We start from the raw sequence: 20,593 nt of genomic DNA, 5'->3' as shown, positions 1-20,593 counted from the left end.
ATTAAATGGGAAGGTGACAATGTGCCAAGCACAGTGTCCCACACACACTAAGCGTGTGATTCACTGCAGCAAGAATCTTACTCCTGATGAAGGTGAACCTACAAATTCAGGATTGTTGGATAACTTTACAGAAGGGTTGACACACATGCATTGCTTCCATAAACTTTTTTTTTTTTTTTTTTTTTTTTTTGACAGATGCTAAAGAAGAATGAGCAAAAGAAAGAAAAATCAGGAGGTGCTTTCTGACTACTGTCTAGGGACCAAAAGTAGCTTCCATCTTCTGCGTTGGCTTCTTGCTCTTCTTCTCATTTGATTGCTTTTAACATCACTCCTAGTACTGCACAGACACACGGGGGAGCTGACTCACACAAGTTTACACAAAAAAAGCAAACCAAAAGATTGAATTGAGTGCCCTCCACTGATGCTCATTTCAGTCAGAAAGGCAGTGTTGGGTTCCTGATGGCAAATGGGCAACAAGAACCCAATGATGCCCAGTTAGGAGCTCCAGGTAGAGCTTTTGCTTTGCACTGAGTAACTGTATTTCTTTTCCCCACTTGAGAAATGCCATAGATGTGTTCTGGAAGCATCAAGATGGATATTAAAAGACAGAGTAATTGGCAATTAAAGAGGATCTCTAGACAGATCTTTGCTGTAAGGGGCATATTACCAGGCACAATGAAGAATCAAATAATTAAAACCATAATTGAGCACATTTACTTACTGTTGTTGTATGAGAGAGTATTTCTTGCATCTGTTTCCTGGGGGAAAGATAATCCATGTTTTAGTTATTCAGCTGTATAGAGAATCCCACAGTTCCGACAGGCAACTGATCTACCTTTAATGATCAAGGCAAGTTTAGTAAAGTGGCTGCTTCCTAGACACAAGTGATTGCAACCAGTCTTGGGACTGTTCATTTGTAAGCTGTTAACACAAGGCAGGGATGCAACTCCCAACTCTTATCCCTCAGCCCAGATGGTAAGTTAGATGGTAAGTTGAGAGTGAGGATGGAAGACTGCAATAGTATAAGCAGGGATACCTCTGAATAGGTTATCCTATTCTCTCAAGCAGCTGTGCTTGTTTAAAAGCTTGGTAGAAAGCAAAACTCTAGAGGAAACCCCAACAAGACGGCTCTAGGCAGCAGACATACATCAATGGTTAAAAATAGACATCAGGGGAAAGAAAGACAGCAAGGAATATATTCCTTATCAGGAAGAAAGAAGACACATTGCCCATGAATCACACAGCTGCAGAGTTGGACAATGCCCATAGTTATGCAAAGGAGGCAGTATCTGCCTCCAGAAACTTCTAATTACACACAACACCAAAAATAATTGCACCCTCTTATGCCCTCACAAAACACAGGAGTTGTGGGCAGCAAGGAAGGTAGGGGCCCAGAGTTCAAGAAGAGCAGAAACTTTACCACCAGATGCATCTGTTTAGCATGATTGGCACCTTAATTATGCACGGCACAAACACACACGTGTACTTGTATGCACATGTGTGCACACACATTCCCTCTTTTTTTTTTTTTTTTAACCTGGCTGAAGGCAGAGAGAACCCTATCTATGGAGTTTGTGTGCTGAGTTAGGGTAAAAAGCAGAAAGCCCACTTTACAGCAGATACGAGTGCCTCTGAGAACTGGAGGCCTCACCCTCACCTTTTCTGGAAAGCTTCACTGTCCAGACAGGGGCTGTGGCTGAAGGAAGAGTGGCACTCGACAGGCATGCTCAAGCGGCAGTAGATCATGTCGGCATTGCTATGCTGTGTGCCAAATGTCTTATGGGTCACCTTGAGACACGGAGGGCTGTCCATGGTGCCATCAATCCTCATGACCTGGAAACAGGACGAGTCCTTACCTTGACATACCAAAGGGCCTGACCTCGACCCAGTCCCTTCTTCCCTCGTGGACGTGCACATGGCAAGGCATTCTGTGAACTACAGAAGTAAGTTGTGTCCAGTGATAATCAAACTATGATTCTCATCATTACTTGGGCCTTGTCCTGTAGGAAGAAACAGATCTGCTCCTGGCTAGGGAAATTAGAGATTTAAAAACATGCTCACTGGGTTCTCTGTAAAGCCAAGGGTGGAGAATAAATGCACCAGAGTGGGGTGGCATCTGGCAGACACAGCATAGTGTCCACAGAGGCTAAACTTTGAGAGCAGGGGGCAAGTGGCTAAAGAAGATAATCTTTCCAAGGGCTGTGCTTGTCACTGGGCATGAGAACATCTAAGGGAAGGGGCAAAAGTAATCCCAATGCTCAGGAAGGATGTCCAGCTCCTGAGGAGGGCACCCTCCCAACCCAGCCCAGCTCTCATCTCTGCCACAGTTATGGTCTGAAGGCTGAGGCTCCTGGAGCCTCCTCCCAATACTGGAGAAAGCTGCAGTTCCTAGGCACAAGCATTGCAGGGGGCACAGTTGGGGGAGAAAAGGTCAGAAATGGATTTTTGCAATGTGTGTGGAGAGGGAAATGCAGGGATACAGGGGAAATGAACTGAGGCTTACAATAATGATTTTCTTACAATCTGAGCCTCTCTTTGCTCTCTGGAGAGCTGTTCGTGTCCTGGGTCCTATGAGAATACTTCATATTTGTATGGTTTTTATATTTTTCTAAGCAGAGGACCTCTAGGGGTTTATGACCTCCAAAAGTTTAAGAGCCAGTCTTCTAAAGTAATGGTTAGGGAGGAATCAGAGAAATAAAAGTCTCTACTATTTAACTGAGGAAGAAGTGGGGCATTAAGGTTGATGCTTGTTGAATTCAGATGGGAGGATGAGTGAAGGAACTTACAGTGAGGTTGAAGCAAACCATTGAATCTACCTTGACTACAGCTGCAACGGGCCTGATCTGTCTGGCATTTTTTTTTTAATCAACACTCTTCCCCCACCCACCATGGAAAAACCATGGTCTGTGAACCAAAACAGAGACAAGTCTAAGTCGATGTAGGGCCAGAACCAAAGTTAGGCTCCCCCTAGAAGATGGGGATAGATTACTCAATGATCACACGTCAGCTTAAAATCTTGGCAACACCATCTAAACATTAAATAGGTCCTACAAGACATCAAGTCACGGGTGGGTAAGAACATACATGTTCAGTACACATAATCTTGAATATAGCTACTGAACTTTTCAATTTTTTTTTTTTTTGAGACGGAGTCTTGCTCTGTCGCCCAGGCTGGAGTGCAGTGGCGTGATCTCACTGCAAGCTCCGCCTTCCGGGTTCACGCCATTCTCCTGCCTCAGCCTCCCGAGTAGCGGGACTACAGGTGCCCACCACCACACCCAGCTAATTTTTTGTATTTTTAGTAGAGATGGGGTTTCATCATGTTAGCCAGGATGGTCTTGATTTGCTGACCTCGTGATTCGCCCGCCTCGGCTTCCCAAGGTGTTGGGATTACAGGCGTGAGCCACTGCGCCTGGCCTAAATTTTTTAAATAAAAGAATTGCTTCAAGAGACAGGGTATCTCTCTGTCACTCAGGCTACAGTGCAGTGATGTGATCATAGCTCACTGCAGCCTCGAACTCTTGGGCTCAAGGGATCCTCCCACCTCAGCCTCCCAAGAAGCTGGGATTACAGGTGTGAGCCACCACACCCAGCCTGAACTTAAAAAAAAAAAAAAAAAAAGGTTTAAGGTCTCCAGATACTATATTACTATGACAATACAGTATAGGAACATCCAGAGCAAATGCGGTGGACTAAAATGTTGAGAGTCGATCTGCAGGGTTGTATGTGCAAGGCTGCTGTCTCTCGTGAGATGCCACTGGGCGGCCCCAATTAAGATGCCTGCAACTGCAGCTCTGAGGGCCAGCGGGGAGGTGGCTGGTAAGTGGCCAGGGCATGGACTTAGGTAAGCAGCTGCCTGTTGACAGGAGACTTAGGGGGAGCTTCGGGCCTTGGCCCACCTGACCTGCCAGGGCCATACACATTGTGTAACATTACCTCTATGTGTGGATGGTCCTTTGGCACGTTGACAAACGTCGGGAGGCGCTTGCTGAACCACATAGCAACATCTCTGTTCATGTTGACAGCAAAAGGCTCAAAGCCCTCTTGGAGACCGCACATGGTATAAAACTTGAAGGTACTGGCATCTGTCCCGAGATTCATGCGGCCAATCTGAGACAGCCCCAGACAGCAGATGGGCACAAAGCCTGCAGAATAGAGAGCCCTGCTTTAGCCCGAGGGCACCAGCCCAGGACACTGTGAGGAAGCTGAATCTGTTCTTCCTTAAGGGCTTTGACTCCCAGTAGGACAGATGGGACACAATCCTCTTTTTCTTTCTTTCTTCCTTCCTTCCTGGCACATAAAATCCACAACAGGAGGCCACATGGAGACCACCACTGCCCATGGTACACGGGAAAGAAAAGTGAGCTTGGTTCAAAATGATTTGGGAAAAAAATCATCCAGTTAAGAATATTCTTAAGATATAAATAAATATCAACTGGAAAGGCAAAACCAGTAAGAGAAAAAGTGAAATTCTTTATCTGTCCCTTAGTTAAAACTGATCTTAGGCCCTGGGAAAATTTAAATACTACCCAAAACAATGCAGTGACCCTAAAGAATGACTTGGTGAGATTTTTGCCACAAAAACAAAGGCAGGTAACTATGTGAGATGATGAATATGTTATTTTGCTGCACTGTAGTAGCCTTTTAACTATCTCTATGTATTTTATAACATCACATTGTATACCTTAAATATACAAAATAAAATTTATTTAAAATACAAAAAAAATGACTTGGTGCAAGTTGCCCAAGTTTTCTGGACCCCAGCATCTTCCCCAGTGACATGAGAGGTCCTTCACATTTTGAGAGTAGGATTCTAAGAAGTTTTAAATGCTAGCACTATGATTGCGCTTGTTAACAAAATACAATTTACAAACACCCAGTCTCCTAGCCCACGGTCCTCCTCGTTGCCTACTCAGGAAGGCAGAGTTTCAAGCAGGAGCCAGAGAAAGCTCTTCTCTTCCTTCCTACAGCTATCATCTCTCCAAGCTCACGTCTGCAGCCCGATCATGTTAAAAAACTACCACTCAAAACAGACCGAAGCCGAAGTTCAAATTGTTTGGTGTTCTTGTTTGTGGACTATTTATACATCATAATTGTGGACCAACAAATCAGCAACACAGGGAAAAGCGCTAATTATGTTGGATTTGGGAGGATGTGAGAGGCAGGGAGGCGGCTGGAGGACAGCTGGAGGCTGCAGAGCGTGCCTGGAAGGGTAGGAGTAGTTCTGGGGCTGCTGGATGAGGCAGGGGCTGGAGGTCCCTACAGAAGAAAGCGGTGTTACTCCCTAGGATAAGAGTGGTCATTTCAGGGGACATTTAAAGGCCAATTTTGGGAGCATTTACATCGAACAGTAAAAACTTTCTTTCATAGACACCAAGGCCAAGATGCCCTCTTCCTAGATGGGAGGCTTATATACTATTATCTAAGCCACGAAGTTTCTATGTAAATAATAAGTTACATAAGTGAAATGTAAATCTCTTGCAAGCTATGCGGTTGCTTTTAGAAACTATAAACTCACTTAGGATACAGATGTGTTTAATACCGTGTCTAAATAAGAGAGAATATCAATGTGATCCTAGCAAACCGGCAGTGATGTTTGTACAAAAAGCCTCCTCGCAGTGCTGCCAAGAGGACAGACTAGGACCCCTACCTCTCAGGACAGTCAATGGACTAATCAATGGATGCTGCATACCTGTGCGTGTAACATCCTGAGCACTATGCTTCTGGTATTTTTGTGACAGGGGCTGCAATGGATGAAACCATTTCCTTTCTATAGACAGACATGTTTATAAATAAAGAACCTTTGGAAATCTGACTACAGTGTGGAATAAGAATTGCTTGCCAGTAAAATTTCTAGGCTCCCTGTTGGGAAAGATGGTTTTGCTATGTGCCACGACAAGATGTGAAGGAAGAAGAAACTATCCCAACCCCAAGGAGCTTACAGAAGTGGGGACAAGGTACGGAATATAAAACAGTGAATGTGTTTGCCGTAAACCATCCCTAATCTCAAGACAGTATTTTGGTTATTCTACTAAGGGAGGTAACTAAACCAAGAAAGCCACCAGTATAGGTTTATTTTGGAGCCGTGAACATGAAGATCATGAAACAGTCCAGCCTTGATGTGAGCACAGAATAGGACAGCTTAAGAAAACCTCCCTATTCCATTCTTCTCCATGAACCTGGGTGGTGCAATAAGTGAGCAGCAGGGGTGAAAGCCTCAGTGCGAAGCAGCAACAATGAGGATTTGACCTCAGGACATAAAAATAATGTCCTAGTCACAGACCCATTGACAATGTAAGGGGGAAAAGGTAATAATTGCGTAAGACTTCTTTTTTTTCCTAAGGATGTTGAGCTCCTCCTCATTCCTAAGCATCAGTAGAGAGGACAGCACTTTAATAAGGCTAAAACTAAGGACATGAGGAGTTAATGGACTTGACCAAGATCACAGGAAGGGCAAGTGACAAAATGGGATGACATCCTTTATCCTCGAGTCATAGGCCAGCTGCCAGTCAGTGTGTGAGAGGGAGTGAGCGTTCAGGGGATGAATGCCCCAGATTTAAACGGTAGTTATGACCGGGGCCAGAGGACTGCATTCACTAGGGAGTAAAGTGTTGCCCCTGTGGGGCAGAAGCCTTCTCTACAGGGAGAGTTGCACACTCCATGGGAAAAGACAGGGTGTAACAAAAGTCATGGATGCAAGAGCAATGGGAGGCACAGAGTATTGGGGACCTCCAGGAGGCTAAGTGGACGCGGCTGGGACAGGTCTGTAAAACAGCACCAGAAAAGCTAAATCTAAGGCTTGAGTCCGAAAAGAGAACATCCGAAAGGACAGAGAGGAAAGATTAATTCTCATAAAGCACCAGCGCTTTCTCCTGGAGAAAATGATTCGATAACTAGATACATTTAATCAGCTCCCTCCACTTGGCTAAGGAGGATCTAGCTAATATCTGCATTTCTAAAACTTCTTTATTTGAGGCATTTAAAAATCTTGTAACTTTATAACTCTTCAGGAAAGATAGATAAGGGGGAACAACCATGGCATGATAAACCACAATAGCAAATATTTACCAAATACCTTGTAAATGTCAGGCTTCGTGCTCTGCAGATATATCTCATTATTATGCCAATTTTACAGATGACGAAACTGAGACCTAGAAAGTGGACTTGCTCAACATCTGCTACCTGGTAAACTGCAGAGTCAGCATGTGAACGAAGCTGCCTGAGCAGGAGTCCACAGCAAACAATGCGGACTGAGGCCAGGATGCCTGCTTCCTAATTGTCATGTAAGCTAACTTGCTTTGTATCAGTTACACTGCTTTTCAAATGATTTTCCAACGTGTCAGGTAGTTCACCTGTTTGTCTCTAGATTAGACAGATGGAGACCCATGACCGCAACACGCTCCAGGGTCCTTAAAGGGCTACCTGTACACAGCCCACCACGTGGCACTCCAGAATTCACCTGGTTAAAAGGACCCCCTGGGCAAGGTCATGTGGCATTACTATCTGACTGTCATCAAGAAGGATTTCCATGTTGCACACAGCTTCATTAACCCATAGCCTCAAATGAGACTGGAGAAGACAAAAAATAAGAGGGAAAAGAATGCCACCTCCCTACATGCGGCCTAATAGATACAATCATGCTGACAACTCCGCAGAGGTCTGAGAAGAAAATCTGCCGACGGCACAGTCTTCAGCCAAGTTCTATACAGAAGTTCTCGTCCCAGGAAAGCAATGGCAAGAATATATGCATTTATATTTTGTAGAGGACCCCCAGTTCTGATACACTCGGTGTTATAAGGCCTCATACTGGTTTTCTGATTAGGAAGAGGGAGAGCAGGAGGGCAATCTTATAATTCCAGGAGATTGCAAAGAAACCAGCGCTCTCAAAAATCCAAAGGAGAGATCCATTTTCAAACCATTGTAAACTAAAGGAACACAAAAAAGAGAAGAGCTACCAGCAAGGGAAAAGCTGACATCTTAGAGACAGGGAGGTAGATGACCGCTCAGACCGTTCCTGGGGTGTTTCTGGGAGTCTCAGTCCAGCAGCACATGTTGTACCCCTTCCTTCCCATTTCCTGCTAAGCTTTGCAAAGAAAGAGTTACAGGACAACACGGAGATGGTCACAAACCTTGCAGAAAACAAAGGAAACAATAGGCCACACTCCCCTGCCACAGCCACTTTCTGAAACACAAGACCCATCTGGAGAGAGAATGACAGGGGACCCTGGGTACCAGCGTGTGTGCCTGCAGGTGGCAGTGACACTTCCTGCAGATAAGTTTCATTTTCTGCCTATTGAAAAGCTGCCAACAGAAACGAGGCATCTGTTAAACCCGACAGGTCAGTGGGCAGGAACGGCCTGGGAGGCTGCCCCTGCAGACACCAAAGCTGTAACAGGAGGCAGGATGGCCCTCGGGGGAGCGCCTGGCAGAGAGGCAGCGCAGGAGACCAAAGCCTCTTCCCGATGTCACATTCTGAGGTCTAGCAGGATGTTCCGGATTTTATCTGCCTTTCCTTTAAACAGAGGAAAAGAGAAGGCTAACAGCAAAGGGTTTGCCTTGGAGGCTTCTGGGCTCTCAGATACTTCTAGGTGACAACACTGAGAGCTGTGATGGTCCAGTCCAGGGACCAGGGGAGGGAACATTAATTAGAAAATTCTAATGAAGCAGATAAAGGCATATAATCGATGATGCATAAGAGGATGGAAATGACAACTTATAAGTAAGCCAGAGGTAAAAACAGCCATGAACTAAAATATCTGCCCGCACTGCTTCCCCAGAAGGGCAACAGGCTTCCCATGGCCCAGCTCCCACTGGGGTAATGGCTGAAATCAAAGCTGACATGCTGGCGACCAGAACAACACAAGCAAGCAGGGCATTTTGCTTTATGGGGTGCGGGGTGGTAGGCGCTACAATGCATAACATGTTTTATTTTCAACAGATGCTTTTCCTAACAACTCAAGGCAAGAATTGCTACCTCTTTCCACTTGACACAGAGAGAAGAGAGATGCTATGCGGTTATTCCAGGCCTTTGGGCTACTGTTATCAAAGAATGGCACGTCGACTTCCTTATAACTACCCTTCCACCAACTCACAAGCCACTGCAGAACTGAAAGAGCTTTCCAATCATCTTGTCTCTGTTATTAAAGTGCATTGTAATGCGACAGTATAATGTGCTAACACATTACCGTACAATTCTATTATTAAACAGCATCCTAATAAGACTTTGTTATTCTGAAGGTCAAATCACATCCCTGTACACAAGAGGCCTATGGAACATTACTTCTGTTACAATACAGATGCTCTCTAAAAGCAGGGATATGCTCAAATATCCCTCCCCTTGAGTATTCCTCTGCTCAAACCCCATAACGGCCCCTCATTTCCTAGAGGGTGAAGTCCAAGGGTGCTTGGCTCAGAGAACACAATAGTTTCTTGAACGAAAAGGCTGAGTCTCAGTATTTGAGCCTATAATCTGCACCTTATCTACCTTTCCAGCGTCATCATCCATACATTCCAAACACAAATCTTCTACCCTTTCCTGTAGCTTCCTGGAGCCACAGAACTACTCTTGTTACATCCCCTGACAGGACTAGCCTTCTCCTTACACAGACATCTTGTATTCTTTATTTAACATGCAATTCAAATCCCATTCATATAGACTTTTCATTCTGTATTAGTCACTCACCATTGATAACTTACTGTTCTGCATTATCATCTTTTTTACAACTAACAAATGAGCTCCTGAATACTGCTACTTGAATACTGCTACTACCCACATTTGCATATGCTTTAGACCACTCTGCTCTCACACTTCAGTGTGCATGCAAATCACCAGAGTGTCACGTCAGAATGCAGATTCTGATTCTGGTCTGGGGTCGGGCTGAGATTCCTCATTGCTAACAAGCAGACCATACGTTGACTATCAAGGCTTTGGACTTTACAAAGTTCTTGTAACTCTGCACAACATACGAGATTCTTATCTCCTCCTCAGATTTCAACAGACAAGTACCCTCTTCCAGTTCACACAATAGTAGAGCCTGGAAAAGGCCCTGATTTTTGGACTCTTTCTATCCCAGAGAAAGACTTTCCTTGGAGATGTGCCTGAATCTCCGAGGCTGTTTTCCTCCTGGCCTCAGGAGGAGGGCACTGCGTGACGGGGGTGCTTGGGAAGCACCTGGTGGTCCTTGTACACTGTCCTGATGTCCACCCACAGAAATCCTCTCCTTTGCCTCTGAACCAGCACACAGGCCATTCCTTCCTCTGGCAACATCATTCTCACCTGTCTTCAAAAACAGAGTTATTTCTTTAAAACTTTGATTTTAAACCTCTTCGGAAGGCATTAAAATATGACCCCATTTGACTTTCGTCATTTATCTTTTTAGGAAAATATGACTTGTAAGATTTTTATTTCTCCAAATATTTGGCTCTTAGAAAAACCTTGAAAGGTACAGTTCAATATGCATGTTTTAGACAACAAGTGTCTGAGAAAAAGTGCGAAAGTCATTTATAAAGCTAAAAACGCTCTAGAAAGAGCATGTACATTACATACACACACTTTCATGTATTTGTGCTCTCTTCCTATGCAGTTGTATCGTTTTAGCTCTCTAGGTAGGAAATGTTTCTTTCTGTAAAGTCTCAGAAATTTAGGGCTACAAGGAGCCTTCAACATTTACAGAGAGGAAAACGAGTTCCCAAATGGATAAATAAAGTCAACTAAGATGTCCTGGGTAGGCAGGAGCAGAGGCAGGGTGAGAGTCCAGGTCTCCTGACCCAGAACAGCCCCCTTCTCGTCCGTGAGGAGGAAACAGCTTGGCAAAGCACTAGGCATAAGGGCATTCACACAGCAGGTGTTAAGTCATTGCCGTTGAATTTTGTATCTGTGAAGAACATTAGATTTTATTTCATCAATCCTTATATTCTCCGATATAGATGAAGAGAGTAAAGCCAAGAGAGGTCAAACAAATACGCTTTGGGAGCCAATGAGCTTGTTAGGAGCAAGTCTACAGACTTGCATTACACTGTTTCCCCTATATACTAAGAGTCCTGTGTACGTAATGTAGTTACATAGACAAGAAATAATAAGCTCCAATTCCTCCTTTGTGTAGCTGGAAGCATGCCCCTGACTGTGGTCTATTCATGGACATTAAAAAATGCAACTCTGGTTGGGTTTCACAGTGTGTCTGAATTTCAAAATAAATTCTATTTCATTCAAGGAAATAGCTAAGTCTAACTTTCGTGTTTCAATGGTTCTCTTCAAAGCATCAAGTTCAATTAAACAAACATGCAGACTGACAATTCAAATCAGAATAAAAGGATAATTCTTTAATTCACTGATTTTTCTCTCCTGTCAAGGACATCAGTCATATACAATAAGCATTTTCTTTGTAATACTGGGAAACCTGGAGAATCTTAAAATGCCAAGACACAGGGCAAGGAATTAGCTTCCTGGTTAACGCATCTGAGAGTTCGGAATTTATATGTACGCTGCACACACCAACTATCACTATTATCTCCCCAAATCTTTGAAATTGCTAGTCTAAGGGATCGTCTTCAACATTAGGATTTTCAAATGGGCAAAGGATAGCGTAGGCCAAATAAGGAAGTAGAGGAGTTCGCTCAGCTCTCCCTGTATTTTTCTCCAGCCTCATGGAGCTGGGGTTGGCAGAGGGTGTTAGATTTACCATTCTCAATCTCGTAGTCAGCGAAGGCAAGTTCAGAGCCTTTGTTGGTGATCAGCAGCTCCCCATTCAGTGTGAAGATCATTGAAGCATCATCCAGGTTAATCATACATCCGACCACATCTCCTGGCTGCCACGTACGCCCAAAATACCCACTTCCTTGATGCCAACGCTGGCCCTAGAAAACAAGACTCTAGGGCTTAGAGAAATGGAGTTTCTAGAGGCCCCTGCAGCTGGATAAATGACCGTATCTGCATTATCTCCTAACTAGTAGTGGTACATGACTTCCAGGGGGCACTCAAGGATAACCAACAAGGAGGAGTGGTCTATGTTATAAATGAAACCAAGACACACAAGGTAGCCCAAGTCTCTGGTTCTAGTCACAGCCATGGCAATAATCAGGATTCTCTCTAGGGAAAACTGGTAAGATTTCCTGACATACTGGCTGCATAGTGATCTCTGTGTCACCTCCGGAGTGGAGTCAATGGGCTTGGGTGCAAAACCAGATATGAAGGTGATTGTAGAAAGGATTTGGGGTACAGTGCTCCCCTTCAACAGAGTGAAGAGCAAAGAAACAGTCACCAGGCGATGCTCATTCTATGTTTACATTAGCCAGTGGTGGTGGCCACTCACTTTGAAGTCAGAGATCCAGTAATTTGAGCTTCCAGAAAAATGTTTGGAGAAGGAAAACTTGGTCTGAGGATGTGTGTTTGCTAGATATATGGACTCACCCTGCTGCCTTCAAACACAAAGGCTTGGTCATCGGCCCCCAGCTCGACATCAGGCCGACAGCCTGGCCTGGCCCAGCCAACTCGCATGTCTCCTCCAGTCACCACCTCAAACTCAAAATACCACTTTCCAGATCTCACTGCATAAGATCGCTCTACCCGAAAAAATCGGATCTTGTCTATGCTGACTTTCTCCACAGCCGAGTCAGCTATTGTGAGAAGGAAGGCGAACAGAGGGTGTGGAAGGGAAAGAGAAAACATAGGCCTTTAATAATTCAGTAGCACTACTCAAAAGAATTTGATGAGAACATCTGAGACTGACCATAGGTCAACTACTATCCAATATGGCATTCTGTTCATAATAGGTCATCATTATCATCACCATACGAGCTACCATTGACTGAGGGATTGCTTCATAGTAGGTCTTTTAGAGACCATTTCTCAGTTTTCCCTCACAATAAACCTATGAGGTAGCTAATACTGTCTTCATTTTACTGATGAAGAAATTCAGGGTCAAAGAGGTAAAATCATTTATTCAGTGTCACAGAGCCAATGAACAGAGGAGCAAAGGTATAAACCCAGATTGGACTTCAAAACAATCCCCTTAATGATTTACAATTCTGCCCATGTGGCCTACGATACCTCCTGGGGCGCGGGATGACGATAACATGCTCATCAATTTTAAGCTGTTGTTCAGATTTTAATCTGAACAAGCTTTTAATTTGGAGATGTGATTACCTGATCTAAAAGTAAGCTGATATTCACACATTTGGAAAATAAGAGCAAAAATCAGTGACTTGGTTTTTGATCAGGTATTCTGAAAAGCTCAGCTACCCCAGAAGATCACCTATTCCTTGTAGGAATGATTCACAGAAGTCCTCATTGCAGAAAATCTGTCAATGGGATGATGGTTTACATCAAACATGGTCTCCCAAATAATAATAATAAAAAAATCATACCACTTAGTCTAGTGCTCTTCAGCCCCAAGACTATTTCCAATAGTATAAGTTAGACCTATTTGAAGTTAGGACACCCCAAGAGGAGGACCTGTTTAGTAAACTGGGGCCAGAATAAACACTCTCAACTCATTACCTAGTTCTTGGTCTGATGGCTCAATGTTATATCCGTAACCAACAAAAGTGCGCACAGCTTCCCGCAGGCTGTCCCTGTTTGACTTCTTGGTACGCTCGTCCAGTAATGCATATGGCACCAGACGGGGATTTCTTTTGTTCTTCAAATCCTATGTGAAGCCAGAGAAAAAAAGTACCAAGAAAACATTTCACTTTCACCACAGCTCGCCCTGTTCACATATTCCCAGCAACAGTCCTGGCTTTCTGGCGGCTCTAGGTCTATGAGCACTTCCCTCAGTGCCTTCACATTTACCAATGTACATACTTGCCACTTCTTCTCCAGATTAAATGACTATAAATGGAAACATTTTACTAATGCTCAAAGCTAGCATCAAAAAACACTTTTGGCCAGGCGTGGTGACTCATGCCTGTAATCCCAGCACTTTGGGAGGCCGAGGTGGGCAGATCACTTGAGGTCAGGAGTTCGAGACCAGTCTGGCCAACACGGTAAAACCCCATCTCTACGAACAATACAAAAATTAGCTGGGTGTGGTGGTGAGTACCCGGGAGGCTGAGGCAGGAGAATCACTCGAACCCAGGAGATGAAGGTTGCAGTGAGTTGAGGTCATGCACTCCAGCCTGGGTGACAGAGTGAGAGTCTCATTAAACAAAACAAAACAAAACAAAAATGCTTTTAATAATACTAGCCTGTGAATAAAATGAAGCGACACAGAATTGGTTAGAAACCTCCATTCCCAAGGCAAAGCAGATGGAGATTTGTATAATGATTTCCCTGTGAAAGATCATGTCATGATTTAGGTTGCTATAGCCTCCTCATGACAGCTTAACAAGCCTTCATGGAGAAACGTGGGAAATGGTGGCAGAGCCACAGTGTGTTCATTTCATGGCAGAGGACACACATTTGTAGTAATGTCCCTCTCAGTTCCTTAGGAGGGACTAAGAAGACAATAGGGACAATTGCACAGATAAGTCATCCAAACTCTTAAGTATAACATGCTGTTTTGAACCTCTTCACTCTGCTGCTCCTCCTCCCCGCATAGTTTCCACAGTTGTATCCTTCCTGGCTTCCAGATGTGTGCAGGTTTGGAGGCTCCAGTATGAATTCACTAATGTGCACATAGCCGCACCTGAACTTCCCTGATACTAACGCTACCACTAGTGATTACTAAGATGGGAGAAACCATCTCAAGGAAAGAGGTGTGCCAGGTGGTTTGGGACTGAACTCTATCTAATTTCTTGCTGTGCTCTGGCTTTCAAGCTGCCTCCTGCTCAGGCCAAGACTTCTGTCCAGAAATCGTTGGTCCAGTGGACTGAAGTAAGGAGGTAAAAGCTTTTGGGCAGCTGGTTTGCTGCTCTGCTGGGCTAGCTTCCCCTCCATTTCATCCTCACCAGCAGATACGTGGGACCATCCCAGAAATACTGCTGAGCTATGATGTGACCATCACAAATTCTGTCCGGCCCCATGATTCCATAAATAATGAACACACTGACGTGTGAGGGACACAGTGCAAAGGCAACCTCTTCCTTCTGATCTAACACACACCAAAGCAAAATGTGGATGGATGGTCCTATCTTCTAACTTTGCCAGCATGCCTGACCCAGCATTTCTTACCTGTTGGATGCCATAGGTCCATCCTTGTTTTATTCTGTCTTTTGCCCAAACATTGTGCGCATTTTCTGCAAGCTTATCCACTAAAATTTCTTGAGGAGGTAACAGCTTCACATCAGACAAATCCAAAGGGGCTGGCTTATAGCCATTGGACATCATATAGCTACAAGTAAATGTAAAAGTACACAGTTTTAACAGATCTCCATGAGTTTCTCATTCCAGATTTTAGACCAAGAGCACATGGTAAGAATGCTATGCAAATAAGGCTACAGTCACAGGTCCCACTCTTTGGCTGAACGAATAGCTCAGCTCTGTTTCAAGTCTATAGATGAAGCCCCCAATCTACCACCCTCCTTCCCAACACACATAACATATTTCAAAGAAGACTTGAAAAAAGCAGATGGTCAGTACAAACCATCTTTATTTCTAAGAAAACTACCTCTGTTCTCTACAAATAATGGGCACATTCAATATGCTGCAACATTACCAGAAGCCCATCATCCCACTACAAAAACACAAGAAGTCAAAACCAAGGTCTTGTTAGCAAATGTCTTCTTATAAAGCAGCACAGAATAATCACTCAGTCGAAATGTAAAGGCTAAACTTTTACTTTTGGAATTAAAAAAAGGGCCCGGTGCGGTGGCTCATGCCTGTAATCCCAGCACTTTGGGAGGCCAAGGTGGGCGGATCATGAGGTCAGGAGATCAAGACCATCCTGGCTAATACGGTGAAACTCCATCTCTATTAAAAATACAAAAAATTAGCCAGGCGCCTGTAGTCCCAGCTACTCAGGAGACTGAGGCAGGACAATGGCGTGAACCCGGGAGGCGGCCGAGCTTACAGTGAGCCAAGATCGCACCACTGCACTCCAGCCTGGGTGACAGAGCGAGACTCTGTCTCAAAAAAAAAAAAAAAAAAAAAAAAAAAGATGTCAGAGAATTTTTGAACTTAAAGTGATCTTAGCAGTTAGCTGTCCAGTCCAAGAGTCACAGCCTCAAATGTCTGTAAATTGACTGATAACGGGAAGAAGTGGAAGAGCTCTAGGTAGACACATCGTGTAAATGGAGAAGACTGGGGTACACTGTGGAGGGAAACTCAGGAAAGCAGATTGTCAGAGCCATGGGGGAATATGAGTTTAAACGTATCTATGGCACCCAGGCGTGGTGGCTCACACTGTAATCCCAGCACTTTGGGAGGCTGAGGCAGGCGGATCATGAGGTCAGGAGATTGAGACCATCCTGGTTAACACGGTGAAATCCCATCTCTACTAAAAATACAAAAAATTAGCCGGGCGTGGTGGTGGGTGTCTGTAGTCCCAGCTACTCAGGAGGCTGAGGCAGAATGTTGTGAACCTGGGAGGCAGAGGTTGCAGTGAGTCAAGATCGCGCCACTGCACTCCAGCCTGGGCGACAGAGCAAGACTCTGTCTCAAAAAAGAAAAAAAAAAAGAAAAAGGTATCTGTGGTCCTAGGGCCACTGACTGCCTAGGCCAAAGCCAGACTCCAACAGTGATGAACCATAGACCAGGGCTGAATCCATCCAGGACCTCTGAGTGGCATGAGATACAGGCTCTATTGTAGGTAGGTAGGTAGGTAGGTAGAAGATAATGTTCTGTATCCACGTTTTCAGGACGCTGCTCTTGGGCAGAGGCAGGATGCACCAAGTGTTGCATCCTGACCTCAGCAGCTTTGGCCAGCAGCCTGTGCCCCCACTGCAGCCTGTCAGATGTGCTTTTCTTGGTGCTAGGAGTTGCGTGTGTGAGAGTGGATCTTGGAAGGTTAAGAGGAAAGAAGGGGGAAGATAAATGTTTGATTAAAGCGGGCACTGCTTGGCTCCTAAGTGATGATGACACCTGTGTGTGACTCCATCTGCACATCTGCTGGCATGCATGAGAGCAAGCAAACAAGGGAGCCAGTGGATGTGCCACCGAGCAAGCATTTGAATGTGCAAAGAAAAGAAATGTGCACCTCTGTCTGAAAGTAGCGGGAGAGGGAGAGTAGGACACAGGCAGATCTAGGGGGTCAAATGAACGGTGGCAGAGATACCCCTTCCACAAAGGACTCATAAGGCTGGTCTAGTGCCAGAGTGACTCTCTGTCATGAGTGACTCTCTGTCATGACTGTGAACCATTTTTAAGCTTTTGTGCTGAATGCTATTCTTATAGACCAAAGACTAGCATCCATCTGACGTCTCCACACCTCCTGGCTCAAAACTAACAATATTAGTGTGAGGTCCAGGTAGAGGGGCAAAAAGAGGGAAAACCCTGAAATACTTCTTCAACAGGCTTCTATCTGAGGGCTTCAGTGCCATCTAGGAAACAGGGGAGCCCTTCTGAGCTGGTGCTAGCAAGTATGTGGGCTGCTGTCTTGGTACCACCCTCCTGGATTAAAAATCCAGGTTAAAGCATTAAAATCTTGAACCATTAAAAAAATCACTTACTTTTTGGGCAGTTTGACCTTCTTGAGATCCTCCTCAGCAGCTGGGTTAACATGAGCAATGTGGCACCCCAGGGCCAGGAGGGTTCTGTGACACAACAGAAGACCAAGGTCAACTGCAGTGTTAGGAACAGAAGGAACCCTAATTCACATCTGAGTTGAAAACAGACAAGAGCTATTCATTTAGACCAGGGGTCAGTAGACTTTTTCTGTAAGGAGCCAGAGAGTAAATGCCTTAGGCTTTGTGAGCCATACGTCTCTGTCACAGCTACAACTCTGTGATTACAGAGCAAAGCCAGCCATAGGCAATATGCAAACCAATGAGTCTGACTCTGTTACAAAAACAATCTATTTACAAACATAGGTAGCTGGTCTGATTGTCCTATGTGCCATATTTGCCAACTCCCAATTTAGATGATAGCAAGCATAAGATTACAAAAGAGAAATTTGTTAATTGCGTCTCTTGGAGACATTTTTCTATTTTATAAATTTGCATGAGAAATATATGCTGCTTCTAATTCCATGGAACAGATAGAATTCTAATACCCAGCCCCAGGTAGCAAATATTTACTGCATGATGCCTGTAAGTGCATAAACTGTGCTTAACACCATGAAGTACGAAGCTGTACCTTCAAGAAGCGCCAGTGTAATTGAAGGTATCCCATGTGAGCCTGTGGGACAAGGGACCTTACCAAGCATCATTATGCCAACAAAACCACAAAGTTAAAATGTTCTGCAGTGACAACTAGAGAACAGGGAAATGCAAAGACAAGAGAACAGGTAGCAAGTTCCCAAAGAATTCAAAATGGGAGATACCAATTTGGGCTAGAAAAGTTAAGGTCTAAATTAGGCCCATGGGTAGCAACATAGAAGCAAAAGTTATTTTAAAATTGAATTTTAGTGAATCAAATCAGGTTTCCCAATGGGTTTTAGAAATGCTCTTTTTTCCTTTATTTAATGTGAACTGCAGGAGGTACTTGGTCTTTTGATTCTAAGTTTCTCTTCTGCCTCTTACCTTTTCCCTGTCCCTAGCAAATAGCAAATGGTTTAAGAAATATAGTCAATAATAATGGTGGATGGTTATGCTAAATCCTCTTGTGACAGGATTCATCATCATCTCCTCTAATTTATTAGAATGTGCCATGTTTTCAGGCAAGAGACATATCTTTGCAGTTTAGTTATAATGTATTAAATCATCTACTCATTGTTTGTACAACTTCAGCTCAATTAAACACTCACTTCAAGGTTTCAGTCGACATTTGCAGGTTATAATTCTTCTCAGTTTCGGGGAGCTTTGAAAACTCCACAAGGCAAGGGTGTTGTCTTTTATTGTCATCTCGTATCTAGGTGGTGACATAAGAAAGAATGTGATTTAAGTTTTGACAGCTGGCACTGCATGGGAAAACAGAACAGAAATTACTTTGAAACATGGCCCAGGCAATTCGTATCAGGCAAGACAAAGACAGCAACTTGCTGATAGGCAAACGGATTATCTCTCCAGTAAACGAGACACACAGTCTCCAAGTTGCCAGTGGTTTGTGCTCTGTGGATTTGTTTCTAGACAAGCATCTGCATTTCAAACATACTTTCCCAGAGAAGCAGTGTTACATGTGGCAGCCATGCTCTTGCTCCTCCAAAATTCATGTAAATATGTTACTGAAGAGGAACATTCTTCAGTATAGGACAGGCTACAGAATCTGGACCAGTGTTGTGCAGTAGAACCAAAAGTCAGCCACAAAAGTGAAGCATATTTGTAATTTCGAATTTTCTAGTAGCCACATTAGAAAATCAAAAAGAAAAGTTGAAATTAATCATGTGTTTTATTTAACCTAACAAATACAAAATAATCACTTTAACAAGTAATCAACAGAAGAAATTGTTTATGAGATATTTTACTTTTTCCCCCACACTAATCTTCAAAATCTGGTGACTATTCTACACTTTTAGTACATATTGATCCAAACTAGTCACGCTTCCAAATACTCGGTAGCCACATGTGACTCACGGCTTTGTATTACACAGTACATTTCTAGCCATTAAGTAATTCATTCATTCAACAAACATTTGTTGAATGCCTGTACTACATGACAGACCCTGAGCTAGATATTAGGAGTTCAATCGTGAAGCCATCCTCATGTGGTGAGAATATTTTATGGTAGCTACATAAATACATAAGTGTGGGAGTACAGAGACTTTGTCAGTAACTAAGCTAGAATGTGTGTCATCTGAGAGTGTCGGGGTAATAGGAAGCTTCAGAACTCACCTGTCCTTCTGCCTTCAGACATGACCTTACACAAATCATGAAACATAGTCAATTTACATTCTCTCTGAAAAATGATTTCTAGTGAAAGATTCCCTATCTTCCTCTGAGTGTCCATTAATCTTAGTGATACATCTGAAAACCATATTAAACAAGTTCTGATTCAAAACAATGAATCAGCCACTTTTCACTACCCACACAGAGATGACAATTTTTTTTCTGAAGGAGAGATGTAAGTATTCTGAAGCAGGTGCTGAGAAACAACGATATATCCCAAATAAAATAAACCAGTATTTGGGAGTAAGAAAGGGGACAGACTTCTGGTTCTGTCTGTGAAGATCTGGTCTCCTCAGTGTTCCTGACTAGTGAATGCAATGAAAACTAGGCATGCAGCAGGAAGAACGGTTCCAGATAACAAGGCAATCCCATCCTCCACCCCAGCCTGGCCACTGAGACACATACCTTGCCGAAAGTCCAGCCAAGCTCTATTTTATTCATTCCCCAAAGCTCGTGGATGTTTTCAGCTAGTCTGTCTCGGATCTTTTCGAGGTGAGGTGGCAAAACAACCTAAAGGAAAAGGAGCAAGTGAAAAGCCAGAACTATAAGAATCAATTGTATTGAAACCCATCATACAATCTATAGGAGTCAGGCACCCCACTTGAATGGCGTATCACCCAGGAGGAGCTGCAGTATCTGACCTCACTCTGCTTGACCCACATGCTCCCAGCCCTCCTCCCTCTTCCTTTCTTGGCTTCCTCTCTGCTCCTTGCTGCCTCTCTGACCATTGTCTTTTCTG

At 43.9% G+C, this 20,593-nt stretch overlaps 1 protein-coding gene across 1 annotated transcript in view; it reads right to left on the bottom strand.

The window, feature by feature from the left end:
• The window catches only part of RYR3 (ryanodine receptor 3), a 566,751-nt gene that overhangs the window by 217,531 nt on the left and 328,627 nt on the right, over positions 1-20,593 (bottom strand). The window contains exons 21-30 of the mRNA XM_050797588.1: positions 20,260-20,364; positions 18,777-18,880; positions 17,542-17,625; positions 15,107-15,266; positions 13,496-13,643; positions 12,407-12,612; positions 11,679-11,853; positions 3,937-4,145; positions 1,658-1,833; positions 722-758 (exon numbers count right to left, since the gene is read on the bottom strand). Of these exons, the coding sequence (XP_050653545.1) occupies positions 722-758; positions 1,658-1,833; positions 3,937-4,145; positions 11,679-11,853; positions 12,407-12,612; positions 13,496-13,643; positions 15,107-15,266; positions 17,542-17,625; positions 18,777-18,880; positions 20,260-20,364 (1,404 nt within the window). The remainder of the gene's footprint in view (positions 1-721; positions 759-1,657; positions 1,834-3,936; positions 4,146-11,678; positions 11,854-12,406; positions 12,613-13,495; positions 13,644-15,106; positions 15,267-17,541; positions 17,626-18,776; positions 18,881-20,259; positions 20,365-20,593) is intronic.

The sequence above is a fragment of the Macaca thibetana genome, chromosome 7 (assembly GCF_024542745.1).
Source record: "Macaca thibetana thibetana isolate TM-01 chromosome 7, ASM2454274v1, whole genome shotgun sequence".
NCBI lineage: Eukaryota > Metazoa > Chordata > Mammalia > Primates > Cercopithecidae > Macaca > Macaca thibetana.
Note: the sequence above shows the minus strand (reverse complement) of the source record. Positions and strands in the feature narration are given on the sequence as shown.